General features: G+C 43.9%; 1 protein-coding gene across 1 annotated transcript in view; it reads right to left on the bottom strand.

The window, feature by feature from the left end:
• LOC132256744 (cell adhesion molecule Dscam2) overlaps positions 1-12,126 on the bottom strand; it is a 55,756-nt gene that overhangs the window by 8,127 nt on the left and 35,503 nt on the right. The window contains exons 5-13 of the mRNA XM_059753276.1: positions 9,016-9,155; positions 7,923-8,086; positions 7,154-7,301; positions 4,092-4,236; positions 1,813-1,964; positions 1,540-1,650; positions 1,319-1,480; positions 891-1,178; positions 448-732 (exon numbers count right to left, since the gene is read on the bottom strand). Of these exons, the coding sequence (XP_059609259.1) occupies positions 448-732; positions 891-1,178; positions 1,319-1,480; positions 1,540-1,650; positions 1,813-1,964; positions 4,092-4,236; positions 7,154-7,301; positions 7,923-8,086; positions 9,016-9,155 (1,595 nt within the window). The remainder of the gene's footprint in view (positions 1-447; positions 733-890; positions 1,179-1,318; positions 1,481-1,539; positions 1,651-1,812; positions 1,965-4,091; positions 4,237-7,153; positions 7,302-7,922; positions 8,087-9,015; positions 9,156-12,126) is intronic.

The raw sequence follows: 12,126 nt of genomic DNA, 5'->3' as shown, positions 1-12,126 counted from the left end.
CCTGGTGAAATCTGCCGCAAACCCACTGCGTGCCAAAGCAACTGAATGGGGGTTTAGGGGGGTATGGGGGGGTTGAGGGGGAGACACATGATTCGCGAGGTTAAAATAAATTCATCTAAGAGTCCTATTTCTCATCTCAATTCAGTTTGATCTTGTGCAGATGCTTCAACGTCGTCATTTTGATGCAATTTTACAAAAAGGAAAGTAATAATTGAAATGAAAAGCTATAAAATGCTTGTTTTGGCGGTCAATTAGTCACTCTTTTATAGGCAAATGAAGCGATTTGGTCGGATTTGGGGGCGGATGATTGAGTTTCTGAGATTAGAAATGCACATCAGATGGATGTGGGGACGTGGCAGAATTTGTTGGAGATTAGTTGTTGGGCACGGAGGTTGAAATGATGTCTGGATGGATCACTGGGGCATGACAATGATGGGCATACGTTACCTTTCACCATCAGCGATGCCGTGAATTTAACCTCAGCGGCTGGATTGGTCGCCACACAAGTGTAGTCACCGGAGTGAGATGCAGAGAGGGAGGGAATACTTAGGAGGGATGAGTACTGGTCAAGAGACGTTACGTTGGCCCCCAGCAACAGGGGCAAAGGCTCACCATCCTTGAGCCAGCGCAGCGTCAACGGGGCATCGCCCCGCGCGACTCCGCACACTGTTCGGGTTCGCATACCCTCAGCCAGTCCGTCTTGAAAGGAAAAAGGCTCAATAATAGGGGGAACTGGAATGTGAGAAATAGAAGAAGAAACAAATGTGAGAGAAAGAATAGACTCAGCACTGTTTGGCGCTCCCTCAGGTCCCCGCGCGCGATCTACAATGTCCTAGCTTGTGCCCATGGATCAACAGTTGTGGCTTGTGTTCCTCGCGTGCTCAATTTACCATTGACCAGGAGGGCCTGCGACGTCTCCACCTCGGCAGCTGCATTGCGCACGGCACACGAGTAATTGCCAGTGTGCTCGGACGACAGGCTGTCGATCACGAGGATGCTGTTGTACTGATCCACCTGCGTCACGGACATCCGCTGGGAGGCGTCCACCACACGCCCGTTCTTGCGCCAGCTTATCGTGAGCGGCTGGTCGCCCTTCACCACGGAACAGGTGAGGGAGGCTCGATCGCCCACGTTGAGAGACAGCGCGGCCGTGTGAAAGGGATTTAGCTTTGGGGGTACTGCAAGATATTCATCATTTCGATATCAAACGCTCAAATTTCACACCCGCAAATACCTTCGTGCGCTAGTCCGGAGCCCTCAACCCAACCCTCCCTTCTTGTTTTCCACCCCAATCACCCCGCTTGCAACGAAACCTTACCTATCACTGTCACCTCGCCGCTCCTTCGAGCGCTGTGGCCTTGCTTGTTCCGTGCCCAGCACGTGTACACGCCAGAGTCATCAGTCTTCTGGACGGGACTGATGACCAGCGATCCGTCCGGCTGCACCTTCTGCCTGATGTCGTCCGGCAACTCTCGACCGTCTGAAATATCACATTTCCTGAGTAATATCCACTTTTCTCCTAAGGAAATCGCGCCTTACTTCTCTCCCAGTGAATCTCCTCAATTGGATATCCGGCAACTGGACACTTGAGGTGCAAATTCTCACCAGCAACAGCCGTGACCTTTGGTATCAGGCGAATGTACGGAAGACCTGAGTGATGAGGCAGTAAAAGTGTCGTAAGAAAAACTTTAAGATGCACTTGATGCAGCTTCAAAATGACAATGAAATGCACACTAAAACTTCTCCAGTTCACCACAGGATATGTGAAAAATATAGGAATGAAACGAGTGTCGAATGCAAACGAGGTTTTACCATAGATGTTGAGGCGAGCCGAGTGAGAGACCTTCCCAGCACGATTCTCAGCTATACAGGAATACTCTCCGCCGTCCTCTATCATGACATGGCTAATGTTCACGTGGCTGATGACATCTCCGTGGACTGTGACATATTGTCCGATGAGGAATCTACGGGAGGAAAATTCATTACGTCAAGCGGGATTGAGAGGACATAAGAATTGCACACGGAGCTTTGCCATGGTTGGAATGGCGCCGGGCAAAAAAGCCCTCATGCAGATGTGACTGGAATGTGAAATCAGGATAGAATTTTCACTCGTTGCATTCAGAGCGGAAAGCATCACGGAAATGGCGTCATTTTGCGGGGGAGTGCAAAATTATGCGAAAGGGGAGAAGTGTGTTCTCATATTTCATGCCAATTCTTCCCTTGTCACTTGCTGGATTGACAGCGAGCACTGGCCAGGATCCGTCATCCTCCCTCCCCCCCCCCCCCCCCCAGAAAGCTTCCGCGCGGCGACTGTATTGCACAACAGGAAGTGCGCCCACTCTCTGGGCACAGTCATAATTCTCTGCCGCTTCTTTGCCGCCCAGAACAAATCCGATTAACTCCCAGCGATTCGAAATTAAAGTTGAATCAAATTCAAATGGCGGATGTGCAATAATTGAAGGAAATGGAATAAATTCGACTGCACAATTTACAATGCAAATTAAAGTTTCGCATTACCTACATGGCATAGTCATGAATATGCGAGAACTTCCATTCGCCCACCAAATGCTGCCTCTTTAAACATTTGACATGGAAGAAATTGAGTTTCATGTGCATATTAATTGATGAAATCTCCTCACTGTAAGTGCACCATGATCTCAAGTGCAAACTTTGCGCTCTGCATCGCATAATGCTGTTATTTAGAACATTATTGCTCGACTTTGGAAAGCTTCCCAAAACTGTATAGTTATTAAGGCATAAAGGACTAGAAGTTGGCAAAAAATTAATGATATTTAGCGGCTCTAAAATATTCCATGTGACGGAGTAAACATTCCGTGTGCATTTTCCTTAATTACTCTCACTTTCAGCGGCATGAAAATCTTTTCCACACACGGCAATTTCCCTGAGAGCTCGCATGAGGGGTGAATGAACCCCTGAAACACGTGAGTGAAGATCAACATTGCAGTGTGTGTGTGTGTGTGAGTGAAGCGCGAAATTAGTGTGTCTAGTTCAATTTGTTCGAGGAAACCCGATTTCCCGCCGGCTCATTCCTGCCTTTTTTTGCGCCCACACTCCCACCCACTCTCGCGACGAGCAGAGATTCCCAGAGAGCTCGGGCTAAAGTTAATAAATTGCAAAAGTAGTTGAGCTGTCGAGTGGGTGGGACGAGGGTTGTGCCTACGAATGCAAAGTTGCATGTAATCTCGTGTGTGAGGGAGAGATTCAATTGTTGGGAGCTTTCATGGGAGCTTTTCTCCTCGGCACTTGTGCATCAACATAGACATGCTGGTAATGAGTTTTTCGCTGCATCCCATGCACAGCATTTACGCGTGGATGCTAATTGAATAAACACTGACAGCCCGATGAGAAGACCCTTTTCCGGCCTGTGCAATTCCCAGTCTTTGACAACAGATACGAACTCAGGACGTCAGAGCATAAAAAACCCCTCTTTTTGTCCTTTTTGATGCGCATTCAGGCGATTATTCAGAGCATATATACTGCTGTGAAAGCTCGCTGAAAAGCTCTTCACACTGCAATATAGTCAATGGAAGCATTTCCTCACGAGAAACATATATTGAATATGCTCAAACTTTGTGACATTCTTCTACTACTAAAACATTTTTGATACATTTACTCAAGCATTTAACTATTGAGGGGATTATTAATCAAACTTTCCAGCAGAAAGCTCTCTCCTGAGGCAAATTCGCCCCTGGACGAGCTTGCTGATGTGCCATTTCTAGACAATAACTTAATTACACATGTGTGCGGAGGAGAAATGCTGTAGAATCACTAAGGATATCTGTATGACAAATAGGAGTTACACCAGAGGGAGAGGGTGGCTTTATTGAATTGCGGGTGACTTTCATATGGGGGCTAAGAGTATCGCCCAGCCTTTAAGCCTCACTTGCCACATAACAAAATTTACTAGCAATTTCATCCAGCCATTTTCCACACTTCAAAGCTCTTCTCTCACCCGCATGAACACGACGCGAGTGTGTCTGACTCCGCACCATCAGATATTGCCGAGCAATCTCGCTATTTTTTGGGGCGGAGGAAAAATACTATAATTGCCGTGCATTATTAGCACTAACCTGCCGTTGGTTGGCAGGGGAAAGCCGTCGAGAGCCCAGGTCACTTGAGGTGTTGGGTTTCCAGCTGCTGAGCACTTGAGGGATACGGCGGGTCCTGGCTGGAGGGTCTGCTCGATGAAGCTGTACAGCAGCACTGGCGGAGCGTCTGAAAAGGCAGAAAGCTCTTGAGTCGCCTGGAATGTCATTGGTGTGGCTGAAATAGCAATTACACTAATTAAAATTGATTTTATTCGGCCACATGGAGCGGAAAAGCTCCGCTAGATCAAACGTCCTCCGCAAGGGGTTCATCAACTGAGTGGGAAATGAGTTTTTCATATGTTTGTTCTTTAAGAGCTGCTGCAAATTGTCTTTAGCAACACGCGATGATTACGATTTTTCGTGCTATTCGGTTCATCCATGTGAGATTTTCCGCTTTCCCATAAAGGACTTAAGAAAGCATTATCATTAATTCCCAGCGATGCGGTTGGAAAACCCCTGAGTCTGTGTCTCGCCTGAACCACCCAATGTGTTCCTGCGAGGGGAGATTTTATGGGTATTAGCATAAAAATCTGATTGAAGAAACACCCATTCGCTGTTAAATGTTAAATTAAATCGAAGTTGTGGCTATGTACAGAGTAAAAAGTAGCCGTAAAATTATTAATGGGTGGTACACATATTAAAGTAATAAATTTTATAGATGTGTTCAGGGGTTGGTCACAGTATCTGCCATCGCAGTGCTGCCCGGCCGGCGCTGGGTGGCGCAAGAAGTAGAGGGAATTACAATGAATGTGCCTTTTGGCTGAGCGTCAGAGAGAAACATATATTCCATTTTATTTTATTGTATGGCCACATCAAGCATAAAAGAGGGGACATGAAAGTGGCCGAGAATCTGGAGGAAGGACGGACAGGAAATTGTGATTGTGTTATCGCGAGAATAAGAGGCAGACTTTGTGCCTTTGCTATATGTAAAATAATAATTCATTGCCCAGGAAAATGAGGACCTGAGCTGATGAATCACCCCCAACTAAATGGATATCAGCAATAGCCGGAAATTGCACGGGAATGCTGGGAAATCCACAAAAGAAGAACTCGTGGAAAATATTTTCTCTCGCTGGCGATATGAAAGACTCTGGTTGGCACATACAATGAGTTCATTTGAGCATTTCACTCCTTTTGCCGGCATGAATATGAAAAGACACTTTCACAGTGGCAACACATTGAAAGCGTTCGTGTATAGCGTGACAATTTCTATCTATCTCTCTCTCTCTTCGCCTCCACCCAAAAACATATCAAAGGCGCACACAAAAAGAAGTGTATTCGACAAGGGAAATATTTTCCAAAAGCACCCCCAACTCGTTCCGCTTCTCCGTCACTATCAGCATGAAGTATTGGCATTTGGGAAATATTTTTCACGGAGATTCATGGAAAAGCAACAAGAAGAGGAGACGAACAGCAATAATGTCAGTTCCTCTTCGTGAATTGTACTGGCGTGTGTGAGCGCTCAGAATTCACTGATGGTGAATTTTAAAGAAGGATTCCTGCAAAAAGCCCGAGTTGCAAAGTATTCAAAAAAAAAAAGAGTCACCATCCTATGAATGCCATTAAAATGGACAGCGAGAAAAAGAGCCAATCAATTTTATTGATGCTGTGGAGCGAATAAAAACTTCACGAGCAACTAATTCATTTTGATGACACCCAGTCTGTGTGCAGGTCGATAGAGTCATATATTATTTTATTGCCATCCGAAAAAAGCTCCGGCATCTGCAATGAAGAATTCTCCTGACATTTCTGTCGAGCTTTCACAGAGGCAACAGAGAAAACACTGGAACGCACCAGATAACAACTCAAAGACCAAATTAAAAATGGATAATTGCGATTATAATTATATTTTTCTTCTGTCCAAACTCCTCATCATCGAGATTAATCGCACGTATTTTCATTGACAATACTTGGATTTTTTCTCCGCCCAGCTGATGGTCAGTGCTTCAAAGCACAACATGGAGACATAATTACATTTTGGCACAATGAAATTCATCCATTTGCAATCAGTAGACCGGGCACTGGAAATTGTATGAAAGGGGTATTCACTTTGCTGAATTCTGACCCAATTTCCACATTATTCATTCAGAGTGGATTCACTCGAAAGCTCCAGTTATGCAAATTCAATTGAAATTGAATCCAAACAAGCATTATTTTTTATTCATCCATTCTTTTCTTCTGTGTAATTTGCACATTCTGAGCATATTTAATCAAGTTATTGCGAAAATTAATTGTAATAATGCTCCCAGGATGATAAAAATACATGAATTTAAGATGTTTTTATCGGGACTTCATCAAGGAGGAAATAATTCGCAATATCAGGATATTTTACACTCATTCAATTTTTTAAAGAGAAACCTCCTGGAGCCACGCCCTCTTGAATGCCACGCCCATTTGAATTAGACTTTAAACATTGACTGAATATGATGGAATTCCTGATGCTTTCGTGTATTTTATTTCATGGTTTATTCAATATTTCCATGTCATTCAATCTGGAAACAAGGCTGGAAATAAGAGATTATGCGATCAAAACAATCAGTTGTATCGGAATACAGATGAAATCAGTACATAATGGATTATTCAGACTTACTCAACTAACAAAAGAGTTGCAGTAATTCAGAATGAATTTTAAATACGTAAACAATGTTATTTATAATTCATTTTCCAATAAATATGACTTCATTTCCGCATTCATTTCCACATCCACCCATCTTTTTCCCATATTAATAGGGTGGGCGTGCGTCATGCATTTCCTGCACTGGGCAAAAACACAAATGAAGCCTAATTACAAAACCCAATTGCTGTTTAATTGATCACGAATTTGAGCTGTGTGACCGAGAGAGAGATTGATTGGACCGGGAGTCCGTTCTTCTTCTACGTGCAATTTGCACCCGTGGAGAAGGGCAATAAATTAGAGATTGCACGAGAGGAGCTATAATTCTGTGATTTGCATAATTTGTTTGAGTGCGTGGCGTCCTCAATGTCAATGAATCGATCACGTGGGCATGATTAATGGGCCAATGAATAAGTAATCACGAACTCACCCCCGAGCTGGAGCTCCGCCGCCGCCTGGAATGTGTCGCCCTCCGGCCGCCGCACGACACACTGGTACATGCCCTTGTCCTCCCGCCCCACGGCCGTCACCAGGAGAGTGTCTCCGATCCGCCCCGAGCTGGGCAGTTGGCGTCCATCCTGTGGGGTGAAATGGGGACATGCGGCAAATTACAAATTTATACGAGTGTCTCGTGGGGGTGGGAAAAAGATGGGAGAGCTTTTCAGAGCTAATTGGACCGAAGCTCCCACAGAAGCTCGTCTTGCAGGCGGAAAATTTATAGTGTGACTGAAATTTACAGCTAGAATTTTCTAACCATATAAATTTGGTCTGTCGAACATTTTTCGCATATATTTTCCAATTTCTCCGCCACTTCATGTGGATGCAATTGGCAATGCTAAGTGCGGGGTGTTTATGAGCTTCGGGAGTTGATCAGTGGAAAATGTAATTTAATGCACGAAATTCCTCCGAAACTCCGCATGTTTCGTCACATTGAATTCCAAATGATGCATTTGGCGGAATAAAGCCATGTGTGAACATGCAAATACTATGCGATTTTTGCATTGAAACTTTCTCACCACCGCATAGCTAAATAGAATGCATCATTCACATTCAGATAAGTGGAAAACTCAATTGGAGCGCATGATAATATTCTCGCTATTGTCCGTGAAATGAGTTGAAATGCTTTAATTTTCCAACACTCGGTGTAATTAATTTCACCGAGACAGAGAATCCAATTTCGTGTCAGTGAGTCGCCGTACCTTAAACCAGGTGATATGTTGCTGTCCCAGCTGCACTCCGTTGCTCGTCACCAGACAACGGAATTCCGCAGAACCGCCCATGTGAACACTGAGAACATTCGGTGCAATTTCCACCTGAAGTGGCGTCGCCACGGAGAGTCTCAGCTCCGCACTCGCCTCCCCGCCTGGCATTTTTCCGTGTGTGTGTGTGGCGAAAAAAGAGAAGAGACAAGGGTGAGTGGACTGGAATCGAATTAGATGGGGCTTCTGCGGAGTCAGCGACGTGCCATCGCACACCAAATTTCAGGAATTCACTCAAGTCTCATCAAGCAAGTCCTTCGGATTGCCACTAAAGCATGGCACTTTTTTCTTCTCCACCCAGAATTGCGCTTCCCTTCTAATTTATTCATGCAGCCGCAAATGCACTCCCGAAGCAATAATTGTTGCCATTAGGGAGTGCTCCTGTTATCCCGTTTCGATAATTACAGGCCTGAATCTAGAGCTTGAGAGACAAATCACTTCTAATTATATATGTATGTCCATAATTAATTCTGCATATATGTAAGATGGCGGATTAGAAACTATGGAATTTAATAGCGATATAATCAACACAAGATCACCTTCTTGCCCATTTCTTTAAATTCTTTCAATTGTGATTAACTTGTGCTTGAAATTTCGTACTTGGAAAACGATAATTCAAATACGAAAACATGAAAAAGTTCACATCTATTGCAATATCTTCAGCAAAAACCATTGATTTCCCACTTGAAGCAAAGTGTTTTTCGAGTACTCTTCATATATCAATAAAATAGTGCAAAAGTGTTCCAATTTTCTGCAATTCTTCCCCCGAATCCCATGATTAATGCCTTCAGACGCTGCAATTGCAGGTAAGAGTGTGAGAGCAAATCCCTATGAAATACCGCGATACTCGCGAAATTCTACACTTATCGCAAAAGTTGCTCTCCTGTGACATGCTCAAGGTGCACCACGATGAGGAGTGTCGTCAGATATGCTTAACTTTTAGCCCAGTTGGCAGGTGAGTTCTTTCAATTTGCCTCCGCACGAGAGAGACATGTAAGAAGATTAGGAGATTACACTGCAGAGCTGAGCTCACCTGCATTCGCTGCTGAGCACTTGTAGATGCCGGCATCCTCCGCTGTGACTGCCTCCACGGCGAGGACGGGGCCCAGGAGTCGGATGCGGGGCCCCGTGAGCACTGGCAGCGGCTCCCCCGGGGTGTTGTGTGTGTACCATCTGCAATGTGTGTGGGTTGAACAAGTATCAATAAATTATCCTGGGCCAATGATTAAGTGGCAGAAAGCTGATACTTTTCGTATTTGCACAAGACAACCCTTATGGAATATTTAGTATCACACTCCACATTAATTAGCATGACGCGCTGGGTGAGTTCGGAAACTCGAGCCATGCATCATCCTTTAGAGAATGTATGTGTATGTGTTGGGAAAAGTATTGCTCAACAAGAAGCGCCAAATACTTGTCTGCGAGCTGCGATTTTATAATTACTGTGTATACTCATACATTTCCTGAAAATTAATGGTGCTCGGCTGATTAATTGCGATTGAGATAGAATTACCATATTATCCCAGCGACAGAGCTTAAGACTCTGAATCCGTAATCCCAACAGGATTGACAAAGGAGTTAACTTGACGTGGTCTTTTTCCACTGTCGACACTCAGTGACAATTGTGCGGTGAGATTGCTAATTCAATTTTGCTCGGAAGTCGCATTTGGGACTGAATTCCATCAGTGAATGCAGTGCAAATCGGAAATGTGTAAAATGTAAATTGGAGAGACACTAATTAGAGACATCGTGGGTGGAGTCTTGACTTGTGCACTTCCACACAACTTGTGCACATCGAATGTACTATGCATAAATGACGCTGAAGATGTCCTGGAAATGTTGCAAAAATAATTGTTTTCCCTAATGAAAATTCCACAAAGCCAAGTGAATCTTCCTTAAAGTCGAGTTAGCGCAAGTCAGAATTGCAAGAAGTGTCGTAGATCTGGCACAAAATCCCACCACCCTTAAGAGTTTTAAGCACTCCCAAGTGATGTGAAAATTCAGAAATATTCCCCTCATGTGCACCTTTTCCCTCCGCTTTAATGATTTTATACGGCAACTCTTGCAGACGGTGCGGCCGAAGCCACCTTTAGCCCGCCGCAGGGTCGTCATATCATATCAGAGGGATGCAACTGGGGATCGAGTGGGTGGAGACCGAGTGGAGGAACATGTTCCCGTGGCTTTTGGAGACAATGAAAGAGGTGGTTAGTGCAGAGTTGGCACACGAAGGAATATCCGAAATGGCTCTGGGGCTTACTTTAATGAATACAAACGGCCAACATGTACCTTTCTCTGGTCGGATCACTCTTGCCCGGATTTCTTGTTACATCTCAAAAATATTGCTTCTGAAGATTTATCACCCACACTAATGCCACGGAGAGAGACACAAGCATGATAACCCGATATTCCCCGTTCAACTTTCCACGGGGGGGAAACTTTGCTCAGCACAGTATATAGTTTTTGTATCCTGTCAGACGGAGTGAGTCCTGCGAAATTCATACACAATGAATGCCCCACCATATCTACATGGACTCTCCATGCACAATGACGATGATGATGAGGGAATAGGACAACGCTGCCATGAACAACCAATGGATATGTAACTTTAGGCACTATCAGGAACATAATCTCTGGGCTTTTTTGCTCGCCATATCAAAGAGTGGAGTTCTGCAAGTTGAGAAACAAAACAAAAAAATCCCGTGCAAGAGCGAAAATGAGAAATGAGGGTTGCAAAAGCACACTCAAAAGGCAGAAATGCTGCTCCCCAGCAAATTATCACAACGCGAGACAAAGTCGAAAAATTTGCACAGAGATTCAAAATGGGAAAACTACAAAATGTTTGATGATATATTTTTTTCGCTTTGCAACAACACTGCAAACTCAAGTATTCGCTTGAAATCTCAATGAGAGATTTTTTATGAACATATTTACACATTTTCCTCATCCTTCTGCAGACCAAACTGCCGCTGGGCTTTGCTTTTGTGCCACATAAAAGATGCCCAGATGCATTCGTAAGCTTCGTCTGGCATTTTGTAAATAAAAATCAACAGATATGCAGAGAGAGCCATGATAAAAAATGCCATCATAGCATGTGAATTTCACCAATGGCAGAGCTTCTGCAATGCAGATGATGCAAGGAAATCCCAGGGAAAAAATGCAAAGGGCGCACAAATTTACAATTTTACTGATCATTCCTTAGAAGAAATACATTCAGACTGATAAATTTAGTATTTCACAGAGAAATAAAGATTCTCCAAAGCTTTTCTCTCACTTTGAATAAGTTTAAGCAAATGGATCGAATACAACAGAGTGCAAAAAATTAAGCTTTTCAATGGCAAGTTAGAGAGATTACAGACTTGCCACTTATCCTCGAATCGGCGCGAACTCGGATCAATCCTCCGTGGATAAGCTTGGAGTGTATAAAGGTCAGATAAGCGATAATTCGTGGTTGATCTGCATCTTTCCACACTCAAAATATGGATCAGCCACAATTCGTGGCTCAACTGACGCTGTACACACTCAGGTATTCTTCTTTGTCGACACTAGCGCCACTGTGCTTGGTGTGTTCAGCTGTCAGTTGAATTACATACTTCAAAAGCGTGAAATTTTACTTTAAAATTGCGAAAATTGATGATTCGCAGAAGAATTTAATGATTTTAATAATCCATGAAATCATTCGCAAGAGATCCGCCATTTTGTCTTTCCTGAGTCGTGCAATGTTTCGGCGCATTTTCGCACGAGCGCGCTGCCGTCGGGAAGCCTTGAAAAATCGGCTGAACATTCGATATATCGAGGGATTATTCGCGTTTTCTGGCTAAGCGAACTGTCAGTCGTACACACTTGCGCTCTCGCTTATCCTTCCGTGGAACATCAGCAAGTCTGTAATCGCTTTTAGAGCAACTCGAGCGGTTGCTGTTGAATGTTCTAACTTAAACATACGCTTCACTGGAATTGTCTTGCGCTTGTAAAACAAAAACTTGTCTTTTGAATATTATGTCCTTTAAGGGACGTTAAAACCACAAAAGTAAAGAAAGTAAGTAACTGAATATCGAACTGTGTGAACCAGTTGATATTCAATTACTTATTCGCCCCTGCAGAGATGCAAAGTCGATGACATTCAGCATAATGGTTATCGAAAATTGCT

The sequence above is a fragment of the Phlebotomus argentipes genome, unplaced genomic scaffold, assembly GCF_947086385.1.
Source record: "Phlebotomus argentipes unplaced genomic scaffold, Phlebotomus argentipes genome assembly contig_17, whole genome shotgun sequence".
NCBI classification, from domain to species: Eukaryota; Metazoa; Arthropoda; class Insecta; order Diptera; family Psychodidae; genus Phlebotomus; species Phlebotomus argentipes.
Note: the sequence above shows the minus strand (reverse complement) of the source record. Positions and strands in the feature narration are given on the sequence as shown.